Here is a 16,338-nt window from a genome sequence, read left to right on the forward strand (position 1 = left end):
CCACTTACCCATTTTTCGGATTTTGGAAGGTGTAGGTGTGTGAAAAGTTTAAATTGTTGTCGTGAAGACAAGAGCCTGGTCTGTAGGCGGCCTCCCTCTGTCACCTACACCAGCGCCGTGTCAGGCACGGTTCTGGTGTGTAAAGACAGAGAAAACGCGACGCAGCCGCCACACAGCTGACACGCAACAGAAACGGCATGCACGCTCACGCCACGCATCCAGTGTGTCACCGGCCTAATACTAAGAAACGACCTGCTCCCAGCACAACACAGACTCCAACACAAACTCCACATAATAATAAAAGTATGCGCACGAGCACTCGAGCACACTGAAACATCACCGCTAGATACCGCTGAAAACTACACATAGCCCCTTTAAGGAGTTTTAAATCTTTGTAAATAAAAATAAAATATTTACAGGACAGTAAATGTCCTGTTTTAATGTATTTGTTATATAATATTGTGGGTGATCTGATGTTTAAAGTAATTTCGATGATATGAGAACAGCCTGGATCCCAGCTTGTTATCACAAGTCAAAGTTGAAGTTGAATAACCTTAAATTTGTTCATAAAGTATACTTGAAGCAATTCAATTAAAAACAGGATTCACCCTTCATTTTATTAAACATACTTTATACAACATGATACAGATCATTTATCAGAATTTTTTTTTCCTTTACTCAAACATTAAATACATAGATTGCACATGTGTACCTTTGTTGTGAGTTACTCAGCATCTAATTAATACATTGGAAGATATATTTTATTGAAAAGAAGAAAAACAATGTCAGTTCCGAATCACATTATTTTACCTTTGAATATATACATTTCACTAGTGCCATTTCTGTGGCATATGTTCAGATTTATCAGAACATTTTTTTCATTGCTATTACTCAAAGATTAAATACATAGATTGCACATGTGTACCCTGGTTACAAAAAAAAAGATCTTCAGCATAATACATTGGCACCATTTTTGCAGCATAGAGGAATGTTCAGATTTGGCTTCAATAAACCGATCCTCATTATATCTCCAGCTCAGTGTACAGAGGAAAAAAATGCTTTTTGTAAAGCACAGAACAAAAAAATAAATAACTCACACATACTCTATATGTGGGAAGAAAAAACAGTAAATATTACAGCTACATCATAACTTGACTCGTTCTGCTTCATGATTTGAGTGAAAATATAAGAGATGTCACAGTCATGTTTTAGTAGCATGATTTTTGTGATTAGTGCATCACAGCTGACAAAAGAAGTGACGCTAGGGTCATCCACAAAGCTGTGAGCATACTAGCCAGGACTGGAGACCTGTTAGCTGTAAAAAATAAAAATAAAGGAAATGCACATTAATTATTGATTAATTTAGGCCAGTAAACAAAGTATTTAGAAACAGCTTAAAATCCCTTTATGGACTTCCAATCCTTCATCATTCATTCATTCATTCATTCATTCATTCATTCATTCATTCATTCAGTTTGCTTTTGCTGACTGTAAACACAACAGCCCACACTACTGATTCTCCTTTCATTCTCATGTTACTTATATTTCTCCAAGGGGTTGACATGTTCTGTATGATTTATTTATTATTCATCTAGGAATATTATTAGAGCTGCTAAAGCCGTCAGATTTTTAGAGAAATTGTGTATCAATCATTGCACGAAAACATAGGAATAAATGTATACTGACCAGAGAATCCTGAGGGATCTGTAACTTTGATCGTTTTTGGATCAACTGATAATTTGACTGTTCCATTTCTAACAGCCTCAGCAAGACCCTTAGCCAGCTCTGTCGCATTAGGATTATTGGCAAGACTACCGATAAATCCAAGTAGACCATCAACATCAATGGAGCCAGACCTGAGAGGGGACAATGTTCATAAATTAATAAATGGAATAAATGGAAAAACTGTAATGCAACAGTAATCTACAGTGGTCTAGTGACTTACTAAGCAACTATCCATTATAATACTCAAATAAACAAAACAATCAACCAATAAATAAACGCATAAAAAACAAGATGTGATGAAGCAATTTTACAGAGCATTGGCTGTATTTAGAATTGTATATCGTACCTGAATCTTGAAACCAACGTACGATTGAAGTTCTTAAAACCGCGGTAAAATCCATCAAGCTATAACAAATGAATAAACAGTTCAGAAGAGATTACATTTTATAATGAAAAACTAAAGAAATGTTAAAATTGTTTTTCAAATGAAATATTTAAACCCTTATTTGAAGGACAAAAGAATTACCTCAGAGATTATGGTTTTTGCCAGCTTTGTGGCTGCATCAGATGACATATTTGAAAGGTCTTTTGTAAAGGCGTCGTTCAGTTTGAAGGTTATATTGTAGTCTGTAAGAGAAGCTGTCGGAGTTCAAGTATTAGCACTGGTCGTCAGTTTTGTTAAATTTTTGAGCAGAATTAATGGAAAATGGGTCACAATTCAATTACACTTTGTAGGCTTACCAATATACAATGAATCTCTGAATATTGTGTGTGTGTGTGTGTGTGTGTGTGTGTGTGTGTGTGTGTGTGTGTGTGTGTGTGTGTGTGTGTGTGTGTGTGTGTGTGTGTGTGTGTGTGTGTGTGTGTGTGTGTGTGTGTGTGTGTGTGTTTATCATCAAACAAGAATGATTATGTCTATGTTCTTCATTTAAAGGGTTCACAATATAACAGACAAATATCTAACAGGAAAAAAAATTATCTGTAAATACACTGACCACTGGTTTCTGGGATATCAGTAGTATTGATGGTTGAGCTATTAATTTTGAAGCTGAAATTTCCATTCGTGATAGCCGTAGCAAGGGTGCCTGTCACGTCTGTCACATTAGGACTAGTGCCATTCGTGGAGTCAAACTCGAGCTCAGCATCAACCACAACGGAGCCCTTGCTGTGGAGATCAACCATGTTGAAACACAGTCAGATAATTGACTAACAAACAACTCAAAGACCAAATGGAACAATCAAATGGTCACTTGATTTACAAACTGATTAATAACAGGGTGTTTGGAAATGACTACAACTGAATGCACTGTTACCTGAACTTCCGAATAAACATGCGGAAGAATTTTGGAAACCGACTCTTGTAAACTCGAGAACACTGTAACACATAGATAAATAATCATATAAATATCATATTACTTGCATACAAGCATTTCTGTTTTTCAGATCAAATTTCGCTGCAAGAAATGTAGTTTTAAAACAGACAAAAAGTAAGTATTTAGCAAACTATTCAGCATGTAAAACCATACATCATCAGTGGTATCTATTTTTAATAATAAAATACACAACATTACCAGAGTCTCCTGCTATTGTAATCGACATTCATGCATCATAGGAGAAAAATATTACCTCAGTGATGATGGTATTTGACAGCTTTTTGGTCTCGGGATTACTGAGATCGGAGTAGATGGCCTGGAAGTCATTGGCAATACTGAAGCCTAAATTAAACTTTGCAACTTTAGCAGGTGCAGGGACTGTTGTAACTGGAGTTGCAGTTTGGTTCGTAACTGGAGTTGCAGTTTGGTTCGTATCTGGAGTTGCAGTTTGGTTCGTAACTGGAGTTGCAGTTTGGTTCGTAACTGGAGTTGCAGCTTGGTTCGTAACTGGAGTTGCAGTGTGGTTCGTAACTGGAGTTGTAGTTTGATTCGTAACTGAAGTTGCAGTGTGGTTCGTAACGGAGGTTGCAGTTTGGTTCGTAACTGGAGTTGCAGTTTGGTTCGTAACTGGAGTTGCAGTTTGGTTCGTAACTGGAGTTGCAGTGTGGTTCGTAACTGGAGTTGCAGTTTGGTTCGTAACTGGAGTTGCAGTGTGGTTCGTAACTGGAGTTGCAGCTTGGTTCGTAACTGGAGTTGTAGTTTGGTTCGCAACTGGAGTTACAATTTCACTCGTAACTAGAGTTGTTGCTGCTTTGGGTAAAATTAAAATGGGACAAAGTTCAACAAAAGTGTCAAAAAACTAAATTAATGTGGCCTTGAAGCCAACCAAGCCTATTTGACTGCAGTTGATTCCATTTTGAGAGTAAATATATTTTACAGCTGGATTGTTGTGAAAATTATTTTTCACTAACCTTTCTTGTTGTTATAATAATTTTATTTAACATTATGGTTTCTGATAATCCCTGACTTTTGCAATTCAAGTGCAATGATACAGAATGATTTGGAACAAGTATCACTAGATTCTTACCACTTAGACACAGAACAGCTACAATGATCCTCCACTCCATTGCGATCTTCTTTTAACAATATGCCTAAAAAAAATTAAGCATACAAGTATGATGTACCAAAGTTCAAAATCAAACATTTCTTCATGCAACATTACATAACAATGTTTATATATTTTTGTATTACATTTTACATTTTATATCACATGGATAAGGAGAACAACTGATAACATGTTTTGTACTTACTTTTTAAATATTGGGTCAAAAAGGCAATCCAGGTTAATCCGTATAGCAAGCTTTTCAAGGAAAGTTCCTGTCATCCGTTGAATGATCACCTCTAATAAAGCACAGCAGACAGGAGAGATGGCATTTAAAGGGAGACCGTTTTTCTTCTGAAGAAGAATGGACCAATGAGAGTGCAAGAGTTTGTTGACAAACTTGATTAACAACGTATAACATAATACCTTTGTTCCCTGGTATGTGACTGCACATGATGACAGTAGCATTGTACGACAGTATGACCTGCCTACATGTTGCATTGTCTGTTTTTGACCAATTATGGCAAACTGAAAAATTATTGCTGAAAAACAGTTATGACATCTTTTAACACACAATAGTACTCTGTGCCATCACTTAGTAGTAATACTCATGTGGAAATATGTACTTTAACACCCTTGACTGAAATTAATCTTTCCGAAGTAACATATCCCCCCATAAAATTCATTCAAATTTCATATCCAATGTGTTAGCAAATAAACACTTCCATATACAATTAATGGAGGAAGTAAAGCCATTTCTTTCTCTTTTAGTGATTTTGAGAAGGTGAAACATGCTCTGTAAGGCTTGGCATCAGTTGCACTGAAGCATTGTAATAATCTACCGCTTCACATTACTGGCCCCAACTTTAAATATTTTTAAATGAGGTTTGAAGGCACATCTTCTTTTCTAGTCCGAGTTGTTGTATGTTGTTTGTTTTTTGGTGTTTTTGTCTCTGCCTTTTGCTATTTTTTATATGGTGAATATTATTATTGTACAGCATATTGGTCTATACTCTGTTGTTTAAATGGTGCTTTATAAACAAATCTGAATTGTTATAGGCCAGGGTGTGTGTGTGTGTGTGTGTGTGTGTGTGTGTGTGTGTGTGTGTGTGTGTGTGTGTGTGTGTGTGTGTGTGCGTGAGTGCGTGTGTGTGTGTGTATTACTGTGCATTGAGAACAGTCTGGGATGATAAGAGTCACTTAGAGTCTTTAAAAACAGGGTGTGGTAAAAAAAAAGGTGTGTTTTCTCACAATCATGTTCTATTTCATGTTGTATTTCAAGTTCTTGAACAAAACATTAGGAAACTACGTAACTGGCTTGTCGAGCAAATGTAACTCCTGGTAACCCGCATTGTTTGTTCCAAAACAAAGTAGAGGAAAAATGTGCTAACCGCAAACATCTCTTAAAATCTCTTATGCTCTTATAATCTCTTGATGCTCCTACAATTTCACACATTATAACCTGTCATATTAAATTCTACAACAATTTTTATATGGATTACAGTCTTTATATGGTTGTATGGCTGTTAGTTTTGCATCTTTAATTTAATTTGTTTTTCCTTGTGGCTTTTGGTAAACAGGCAAGAATGCTTTCCTCATGCCAAGTCTTCAACGTCACAGAATGGTCACAAGCCTCTTATAATTACAGCAGTCGTTTTTTTAGTTTCCGCCTAATCAATTCTGTAAAAATGTAAATGTGACATTAAACAGTTGTTGCACAGTATTGTAAATGCTTTCTTTTCAATATACTTTCATCTTTATTTTTTGAATGACATTTGAAACTGGTAAAATCATAGTGTCCATTTTATCACTGCTAAAATGTTAAACTCTTAGCAAATGATAAATGTGAGGTGTCAGACATGAGGACTGTCCAGAAAAGGAAAAGTCTCTTGACACCAGTTTGACTTGACAGTGATAGCAGACCGTGGCTCTGTAATGGCCTTTGGCTTGGATAGTTATACAGAAACGGCAGTTGCTAATGTGTTAAGCATGGTCCCATTGAGATGCATATCACTTTATCATTTTATTTAACCTAGTTTCTGCAAGGCAGTTTAACCTGCTAGTGCGCACCTCCCTTTTGAACAGAAACCCAAAATGACTACAATGAACAGGCTTAATTGTGGCTTCTTTTTTGAATTAAGTCATTTGGGTGTTTTTTTTAAGTTATTTTCCATTTCAAGTCTAAAGCAATGGATTTAAAACTCTGAATGAGTTTCATAAACATTTACTTATGTTTCCCGATCTCCACACTGAAAAATTTTAACATTTCCCTGTACGAGTCTCAAACGATCTGACTCCAACCCTTTCTAGTCTCAACCCTGGATCTCTTTGCTTGTGTCCTCCACCCTCCTCATTCCTCAGATTCCACACATTTACCCATCTTTACCATTGTTTCAAAAGTATTCGACCCGATCTCCCAGATGTTGCATGATTTGAAAAGTATTTAATCTCATCATACATCTGATAAACATCTTGATAATACCAAATTGACACACTCTGATTCATAACTTTCTCTAAAATGTTCCCAGTTTGCATTTATTAAGATATTGACAGTGAACATATTGAAGATTAAAATGCATACATCAAATAGATGTCGGAGTGATTTAGGTGTGCTATCATGTTTATCATCTTATGTTGATAGTTAAGTCAAGATTTTTTTTTCAAAGTTTCAAAGCAGCTTTACAGTGATAACAGGAAAATTATGCATTTTGGCTGTTGTTCAGCTGAAGTCAGTTCAGCGCCGATTCAGTTCCGTTGTAAAGATAATCTATATTCAATTAGTTCATTTCATCTATAAAGCAAAACTGTTCTCATACAGTAGCGTCAGTACAGTCAGTATCAAAATCAGTGACATGAATTATAATTCTTTCTAAATAAACAAGAATAAGAATCAATGTTTTTTTTAATGTGCACAAGTTGCCTACTGAACTTTTCCCATGCATGAGAAGTGTACTGACATGATTAAACATGTTTATGTAATAATGTTTAATGTTTTAGTATTACGCAATACTAGTAGTCAATACCCGTACTAACAAATCAGATGTTATGCAAATTTCTGAAACAAATAAAGGAAATATTATTTATTAAATTTATCTAAATGTACTATTTAGACATTTTAAATCTTAGAGCTGTCAAATAATGTATTAGTTATCAAGATTACCACAGTAAATGTGAAAAATAACTAGCTACCTGGTGACACACCCATTGTTGAGAGATTAAACTACCATTTGCGCATGTTCCTTACTTTGTAGATAAAAAACATTCCCAGCAAGTTCAGTGATCTAATACTCCCAGATTAGCTGCACATCAATACATCTTTTACGTCTTTTTTTGTTTTCTAAAAGTGTGTTGGGTCACTCGCTTTCATTTATTCTTCCTCCACTTACCAGTGCTTGCACACTGGTTGCGTATGTAGTTTTTGAGATGTGAAGTGTTCTTTCACACAGGGTTTAAAAGGATTCTGGTCAGCCAAAAACTGTCATCATTTACTCACACTCACAAGTTTCTTCCTTCCGTGGAACATAAGAGAAGACATTTTTCTGTACCAAAACCCTATGACCAAAACACATTATGTTAGATTCACCATATAAGTTTAAGTTTACAACTTATAAACACTGTTTGCTTCTTCGTCAAACACACAATCGTTTTTTAAGGAAGCTCTGGCAATTGTTATGTAATGTAAAAAATATAATAATAATAATTAAAAGTAGTTTATACATATTATGGCAATGTTAACTCGTTTTTTTCTCCATAATTTTCTCCATCATAAATTTTTAACAAAAGATTTTTGTATAATCAACAATTTGTATATTCTTCAATACAATATATATAAGTGTTATGAATGGGGACGTGCTAATTTTCTGATGTTACATTGAACTTTTCTTTTTTTTATTGTTTTTTGCGGTAACACTTTATTTGATGGTCCTCTAGACATTCTGTTGAGTGTTGACTATAAGTAACATTGCAACTATGTGCCAACTACCAGTCATTAAAGTATTAGTAGACAGCATAATATCTGCTAACTCTTTATTTTGATGCTCCCCCAACAGACATCCTACTGACTATAAATAACTTTGCAACTATGTCATACCAGTCTACTAATACTCTAATGAGAGTTAGTTGTCATCCGAGAGTTAGTACTTGTAGTCAACAGAATATTTAACGGTGACAATCAAAATAAAGTATCTGTGTCTCTGATCAGTGAAGTACTAAAATGGAGCATCTTCCGGAGAATGGGCCTTCTTTTTTGAACAAGGAAAACCCATGTACACTTTTTAAAAAGCCAGGGAATTGGTTTGCACAGTTACACATATTTTAGGAGTACATGACATATCAGTAAAACTTCTTGAAAGCCACTAATTCTCACAAACAGCAAAAAAGGACATTTATAAAACTAGTAAGTTCACATTACAAGGAGCAGTTAATTTGACTAATTCACCATTCACTAACTGCGTGCAAGAAACTGATAAGTGAATGGATGATACAAGAGATTGAATTCCCCACCCAAACGAAACTATTTAACATGATGACACATGAATGGTATGCTTGGCAAATTTTATTTAGTCCATTCAGGCCAGAACAAGAAGAAACAAACCACAATTTATTTGTAATAGTTTAATACTAATAGTTTGATTATTGATTTTAGATATCATTGTTGAATGCAATACAAGTTAAAGCTACATACGGGGATGGGTAGTATTTCAGATACATGTATTTAAAATAGGCTACGTATTTGAAATACACATTTCTATTTTGTATTTTGAAGCCTTTGGAAAAATCGAATGTAATTTGTATTTAAATACATTTAAGATGAGATGAGTATTTTTGTATGTTCAAAATACATAAAATACTTTATGCCAGTCAACCTCTTTATCAGAGTACTGGTTTCGTGCATCAACTAGTTCACACACGCCCTCCCCTCCTCCCCTCCCCCCAACCCCAACACATTCAGTACAACTTAGCATTGGATCAGTGATTTTTATGGAAGGATGTCATGATTAACTCAACTAGCTTGTCAAATGTGTTTAAAGCATTACTGCATGTTAGGGCTGGGTAATATAGCAATGACATAAAGTGTGAATCGATGGAACTTTCTCTAAATCCTAAAGCCTAATGTTTACATAGGCCTATTTGTGGGGTAAACAAATGTATCCCAGCAGCTTTTAGTGGGCAGGAATTATTTTAACTTTGGAGTGGAAAAAGAAGCACTGATTAATTATACAAAAATTAGTTTTCAGAGTTTTAGTGTCAGTACTACATTAAACTACTATATATAATGTTTAATATAATGTATAATAATGCAATGGGGGAATATTTATGGGTGCTGATAATGCCAAATGTCTGATGTTACCAGTAAAGTAAAGTAAGTGGCCTATTCTGTATAAATAATTCTGTATTTTCAGCTTCAGAATTATGAATATTTTTATTCTGGTGTCACTATTGCATTGGGTTTCCAGCACCAAGTCCAAGCCTATTCATTTACAGCATTTTAATCAACAGTAGATTTTTTCGATAACCTTTTATATGTCTTGGAATATCGCAATAATATCGTATCGTGAAGTGTATCGAATCGTGACATGAGGGTATCGTTACACCCCTACTTAAAAAGCATTGGACTACCTAAGATAAATAAAAAAAGAGTTTGAAATTCAGTTTTTGCTGTGGTATTAAAACTGATTTTGAGAATTGTGAAACCATGATATATATTGTTACATATTGCCCATCCATATTCTTTGCTAGATAGTAGAAAAGGTTCCTACAGTTTTACATCCAGTATGATTTTTTTAAATAGTGTTCACCACCAGTAATAAACTTGTAACCTGGTCAGAAATAATGGCTGCTATTTTGCATATTAGTTTATTTGGAATTGCCAGAAAGAAAGAAAGAAAGAAAGAAAGAAAGAAAGAAAGAAAGAAAGAAAGAAAGAAAGAAAGAAAGAAAGAAAGAAAGAAAGAAAGAAAGAATGAACAGAGAGGGCAGAGATGAGGTTAGGAATTAAAAGTCAGTAGGCCTATGTAGTTTCTTCATTCTATATTTTTTTAATAATACAATTTTTCACACAGTATTTTGTATTTAAAATACATTTTTCCACACCATGTTTTGTATTTTAAATATACATTTCCATGTATGTATGCACATCTCTGGCTACATACAAGTTAAAGATGTTAAATCATTTAAAAACTATGAAAACAACAACAATAATAAGAGCAATGGTTGACAAAAATGGCAGAAGATAGCCTACTTCTCTTTCTACTACATTCACAGGCTTTTAAATCACATCCACCAATCACATTCAAGTGATCGAGATGGAAACCGTATCCATTGTTTTGAACTGCCACTCCTTGATGTTTGTAGGGCGAGTCAAAGGGATGAATACAAAAAACACTCATGTTAAATAAATTCATGCCTCTCCCGCCCCATATTGTCTTTTCAACATTCCCTGAACAGATGAACGTCACACAATTGTGGTGGATCTTGGATTGGCCTCTGGGGAATGCTAATTTGCATCCTTTCAATACAGTTTAGAGCAATTCATCTTGACAACAAGGTTGCTAGTTGCTACTACTAATATCAAAAGTTTGGGTTAGTAAGATTTTCTTTGCCATCAAAGCCACTAGGGCATTACTAGTGAAGCTGTCAGAAATCTGCAGTCCAAACAGAAATGTGACTTGCCTTGAAGGAACCTATGGCACTCAAGACCTTATCTGACATGTCAAGTTTTAAAGCTTGTTTAAAACCAGGAGCAAACACAAGCAACAAAAAGTTAAGCCTTGTTGAAAGAGTGTTTGGTGATAAGTTTCCCGAGGTCGTATAGTGTCTCAAGATACCGATGCACCTGATAAAACCACCAACACTAGACCAGCCTCATCTGTGACTGTATCATCACAGTCACGTCCTCTTCCACTGTGAGAAAGTTTCAGATCATGACCCCTGTCAATCAACTAAGGGGCTGTTTACACGACAGTTTTCAATTAAAAACGTAAAACTTTGTATGCGTTTTGGCCGTTTGTTTACACAACAACGGCGTTTTGGGTGCCTGAAAACTATGGAGTGAATTATGTGCCATAATTAAACAAACAAATCCAGCATTTTGCAAACAAACTCGATCTGCTTTGCAAAGGAAAACTTGCAAACAAACAGAAAGCAATGTTCAAATACAAAGGTCAATTTGAGCGAAAACGCAGTGGAGTAACAAATATTGTGTTTTACAAATATAAATAAATGAGCCTAATATTTCACAAATAAATACAAACCATCTTACAAATTGCATGTAACCTGTTTGTTTGCGAGTCAAGTTTTTCATTTGCAAAGCAGATCGAGTTTGTTTGCAAAATGCTGATTTGTTAAGTCTCCCAACAAAAAAGTGAATTTGTGAAAATGATGACGTCATACACATGCTTATTACGTGTTCAATCTGTGTTTCATCGTCATCTAATGGCCTGACAGCAGAATACATGGTTTTTAGTAGTTTTCGCGGATCCGTGTGAATGGGGATCGTTTTGACAATGGTGTCGTCTGTACGCGAAAAAATTAAAGGAAAAACTTCCCAGTTTTGAGCATGTTTTTGTCGTGTAAACGTACCCTAAGAAATAAACTATAAAGCAAATTGCGGCCCTCAAAGCACCATCGCAAACACCAAAACATTACCCCAGTGCTGTAACTACAAAACAAGAAATCACCACAGAGCTTATAAAGTTGTCATGAAATCAAAATTGACCCTATTTACTTTGTTAGCGCATATTAGTATTGTGGTGAACAATTAATCCGTGCAAGTTAATAGGCAGAAAAAAATAGTTTGTCGTGGTAATCTTTAATCGAAATCTGAAAATGGTCAGGAATGGCGTTCCTTCTCTGATGACGTCAGTTTGATGGCTTGTGTTGAAAACGCTTGTGGCAAGCAGGACGAGGTCGAGGGACGTGAGAGAGCGACGCGAGGCCGGTGGCGTGATTAATGATGAACGCCACCTGTGAGGCGCACCGGTCTCGTATCTCTCACGGAGGAGCGGAAGCATAAAGGAGGAGCGACGACTGTGAAGATCGAGAGAGGAACAGGCCTGAGTTTTATTTGATGTTTTGTTTCTGTTTTGTGTGGCAAGCAGTCATCTGCGAGGGGCTGCCGTCTTATACTTTCGTTTTGTATTTGTTTATTTTATTTATTAAAGTCTTTTGAATGTTCGCCGGTTCCCGCCTCCTCCTTTCCATAACAACGAACTTCGTTACAACGCTTAACCACTCCCCTCCAACAGTAAAGTCTGGGTTGCGTTCCAGTCCAAAATTGTCATGCCCTTCACTCGCTAACTTCCCTCCGTCTCGTTCACTTGATGTACGTCATTGCTTACGTTGCACGAGTGCCCACTACTGGCAGAAACTGCAATGGGCTGAATTTGAACATAAGCCCTTCATCACTTGTCAGCTGTGGAGTTGATTTATTATGCACATTTTTTTCCCTTTAAGAATTTGTTTAATGCAGCATCCAAATGTATATAGGTGTGGCTGGGTTGTTTTAAATAAAACAAAATTATAATTAATTGTGGGAGGAGACTGGCCAGCAATCAGTTTCAGGTGCAGGTGGCTAGTTCTACCATTAAGACCGCATAAAGGGTTCTTACAGCAACAGGTATTTGTTGAGTTCGACGTGCAGCCTCTGTACCCTTTCATAGGTATGTTTTTGTTGTGTGGTTTGTTTGCGTGGAGTGACTGCGCCTTGATGGCACAATTCCATCTTTGTGTTATATTTTCTTCTTTTAGGCTGATTATTTACTGTAGGTTTTAATCTCTGCCTGGGAAGCGAGGCAGACAAACATTCATTGCTGCGGTACCTTCAATGGGCTGACGGCCGTGTTGCAATGCTGAATAACGGTAAACGCAGTATACATTTTAAGACCGGTCGTTTGAGTTTGATGCAATTAAAATACAAATGTATTTGATGTGGTAATCTTTTCTCTTGTTTTATAGTACCTTTATCAATCATGTTTGGGGATTGAGAGCTGAGACTGGGTAACTGTGTTGCAGTTGTGCTTTCGTTAAGTAGGCTATGTTTTGTTTGGTGGTTTTATATTGTGGGTACTGGCAGCATTGATGTGTACTAACATGCATGTTTCCTTTATTGTTAAAGGGGCAGACCAGCCTCTGTTTCTTGTATATTTTAGATTTATATTGTGGTTTGTTATTGTTATTTGATATTGACTTTGATCTTAAATGTTGTTTGTCATTTGCTTTGTTTCTTTGGTACTGCTCTCCTCTTTTTGTGTGTTCCAGTGCTCAGACACTTTGTACAGGGTTGGGCCTGCATCTACACCAAACCTCCTTCGGTTTACGTGATTTGGGTGGTGTGTACTGGAGGTTGGCACTGAAATAGTGACTTAAAGGTTACTACTTATTTGCGGTGTATGCTGTGGGGTTTCTTCTGTCTCTTACAGGTGATAGGAGGTCCACAAGGGGAGGCCCGACCCTCTTGCAGTCTTGAGGAGAGCTAATTCCAACTTCTGTGAATTGTTATTATCGACACTTTTTTTATATTTTATGGTTTTATTGGAACAATAAAATTGTTATCATTTTACAAACAACATTTGTTGTCCATAATCAGTTTTGTGACACCTAGAGGGCTCCTCTTGCCTTAATAAGGAGGTGGCGTAGTCAGCTTATATTTCCTACACTACATAATATTTCATAGAGTTGTGATTAGACGAGATCTGTGGTGACGTCACAATCGTGCTGCATTGTGGTATATGGAGCTGCCTGAAGTGTATATGAAGTAGACTTGCTCCCTCTGTCAAAATGGAGGGAACGAGGGTCTGTATATACTCCCGCTACTCCCCCGTCCACTTCACGTAGTGGAAAGCACTTCAAAATGGCGGTCCATTGGTTATACTCCAGTTTGGACACTTACACGAACAGCGGACTTCTTGTATTTATACTGTCTGCTGGGTGAACGCGTTTCACGCATGCACAGTAGATCGGATTGGACAGTTTTTAATTGTTCATGAAGGCTGGAAGTGAAAAACGCCTTCTAATTAAGCCGGAGTTAAATCTCTTTTTTAATTTTTTTTTATATGATCTTTTAAATGGCAAAGATCAGAAAAATCGCCTATCTTTTAACAACGCATTGTGGCTGCGTTTACACTTGGCATTAACATGCGATCACCGTGATCCGATCAAGCAGATCGGATCATTAGGCAATCAGGATTTCTGTTTCCTGCTTAATATTTAAATTAGGTCTGTAGGTATAGCACGACACCAATAAGAGTAAAGATTATAAAAATGAAGCAATGTCCCAATTGCTTTCACTCACTCACTTTAGTTTCCTGTGCAATCTCCATCCTTAAATGAAATTACGTTTTTTAAATGAAGGAATATTTCCAGAGTTGATCATACAAAAATAACCATGGTTAAGTCATCATCGATCATATGGGTTTAAGGTTATAGTATGCAATGACTAGATTAACAGAAATGGGAGATTAATAAACATGCTGAAACAATAAAAACATTCAACATTTAAAACATATTTTTTTTAAAGTTTATTCCCATTATTCCTCTGGCAAAGCAGCGCACGCTCTTCATTAAGATCTCATGACTCACAGCTGTGATTGTACAGGCGATCGCCTCGTTCAGATAATGTTGCACAAATTGTGCAATGTTATGTTTCTTTGTCGGTTGCAGATGACTTGAGAAGACAAATGTGGCCTCTCTGCTAAAATTGCCAGGGCCTCTTTTTGGTGCCAGTCCGCCACTGTGCACAATTCAAATGAAAAATGACACACACAGTGTCATGTAAGTCTAAATAAACTGTTTTAAATATTGACGTTTATTGTAAGGTTCAAATAAATGTTATTTATTGTCTAAACTGCGTCTGGCCATTATTTTCTGACAGCCGCGTGGGGAGACTGGGCGGGGATTTAAATGACGTCCACCTGTGAATGCAGACACGATGGCTGGATTGCGTTTAGAGATCCGATCACAATGCGTCCTCTACCTCCGAAACTGGACACGCTGATCGGATAACATTCCGATCAGAAGCGCGTTTACACTCGTCTTTTCAATGTGTATGTGGACAACATCAAGATAGGCTACAGGTCGCATGTTAATGCCAAGTGTAAACGCACCGATCGGATTTCTGTTTCCTGCTTAATATTTAAATTAGGTCTAGCACGACACCAATAAGAGTAAAGATTATAAAAATGAAGCAATGTCCCAATTGCTTTCACTCACTCACTTTAGTTTCCTGTGCAATCTCCATCCTTAAATCAAATTACATTTTTTAAATGAAGGAATATTTCCAGAGTTGATCATACAAAAATAACCATGGTTAAGTCACATCATCGATCATCTGGGTTTAAGGTTATAGCATGCAATGACTATATTAACAGAAATGGGAGATTAATAAACATGCTGAAACAATAAAAACATTCAACATTTAAAACATCATTTTTTAAAAGTTTATTATTCCTCTGGCAAAGCAGCGCACGCTCTTCATTAAGATCTCATGGCTCATTGTAAGATCTCATGACTCGTTTATTGTAAGGTTCAAATAAATTTTATTTATTGTCTAAACTGCGTCTGACCATTATTTTCTGACAGCCACGTGGGGAGACTGGGCGGGGATTTAAATGACGTCCACCTGTGAATGCAGACACGATGGCTGGATTGCGTTTACATTACACTGAGATCCGATCACAATGCGTCCTCGACTACCTCCGAAACTGGACACGCTGATCGGATAACATTCTGATCAGAAGCGCGTTTACACTCGTCTTTTCAATGTGTATGTGGACAACATCCAGATACAGGTCGCATGTTAATGCCAAGTGTAAACGCAGCCTCAGGGTGCGGGTAGCGACAGACTTTTTCACACAGCCTCTCTTCAAATTGGACATCCATTTTTTTTTTCAGCGCTTTCGCGGTTTTAACCTATAGAAAAAATGGTAGGCTGTCCGCAAGGAGCCTCGAGTGCAAAGAGGTAGGCAGTTCATGTAGGAACAATGTGCTTCTGTGACATTTTAAAAAAAAATCCCTGTATACAAAAATAATAATTTAACTGTAAAATAAAGGAAAAATTATACATATTGCCTTTTCATTCAAAAATAAAACAACTCAACTCAAGGTAGGCAGTGTAGGGTTTCCCGCAGAAAATGTGTTAGT

The 16,338-nt window shown here is 36.5% G+C and overlaps 1 protein-coding gene and 1 long non-coding RNA gene across 4 annotated transcripts; one reads left to right on the forward strand and one right to left on the reverse strand.

The window, feature by feature from the left end:
* Window positions 1-586: 586 nt before the first annotated feature.
* On the reverse strand, window positions 587-4,562 carry LOC307000808 (uncharacterized protein). Of its 3 annotated transcripts, XM_079616679.1 has the most exons (10): window positions 4,409-4,561; window positions 4,186-4,249; window positions 3,868-3,908; window positions 3,352-3,603; window positions 3,039-3,100; window positions 2,721-2,890; window positions 2,252-2,364; window positions 2,072-2,130; window positions 1,687-1,856; window positions 587-1,315 (listed from the first exon to the last, which is right to left on the reverse strand). In XM_079616679.1, the coding sequence occupies exons 2-10, from the start codon at window positions 4,223-4,225 to the stop codon at window positions 1,230-1,232; spliced, it is 993 nt and encodes a 330-aa protein (XP_079472805.1). In that variant the 5' UTR covers window positions 4,226-4,249; window positions 4,409-4,561; the 3' UTR covers window positions 587-1,229. The 3 variants fall into 3 exon arrangements, with proteins under 3 accessions (XP_079472805.1, XP_079472804.1, XP_079472803.1); XM_079616678.1 differs by having other exon boundaries at window positions 2,252-2,352; window positions 3,352-3,908; window positions 4,409-4,562; XM_079616677.1 differs by having other exon boundaries at window positions 3,352-3,908; window positions 4,409-4,562.
* Window positions 4,563-12,751: 8,189 nt separating this feature from the next.
* LOC307000809 lies at window positions 12,752-13,708 on the forward strand. Its single transcript, XR_013798091.1, has 3 exons — window positions 12,752-12,860; window positions 12,949-13,059; window positions 13,156-13,708. It is a non-coding gene; the product is annotated as an uncharacterized lncRNA (long non-coding RNA).
* The last annotated feature ends 2,630 nt before the right edge of the window (window positions 13,709-16,338 follow it).

The sequence above is a fragment of the Phoxinus phoxinus genome (assembly GCF_949152265.1).
Source record: "Phoxinus phoxinus genome assembly, chromosome: 6".
Classification (NCBI taxonomy): Eukaryota; Metazoa; Chordata; class Actinopteri; order Cypriniformes; family Leuciscidae; genus Phoxinus; species Phoxinus phoxinus.

Bases quoted from the DNA above. Each gene is read 5' to 3' on its own strand.
- LOC307000808 (XM_079616677.1), bottom strand. From the start codon at position 4,225: ATGGAGTGGAGGATCATTGTAGCTGTTCTGTGTCTAAGTG. The intron at 2,891-3,038 runs GTAACAGTGCAT...TGATCTCCACAG, and splicing joins ATGTTTATTCGGAAGTTCAG to CAAGGGCTCCGTTGTGGTTG. The intron at 2,131-2,251 runs GTAATTCTTTTG...CATTTGTTATAG, and splicing joins CAAAAACCATAATCTCTGAG to CTTGATGGATTTTACCGCGG.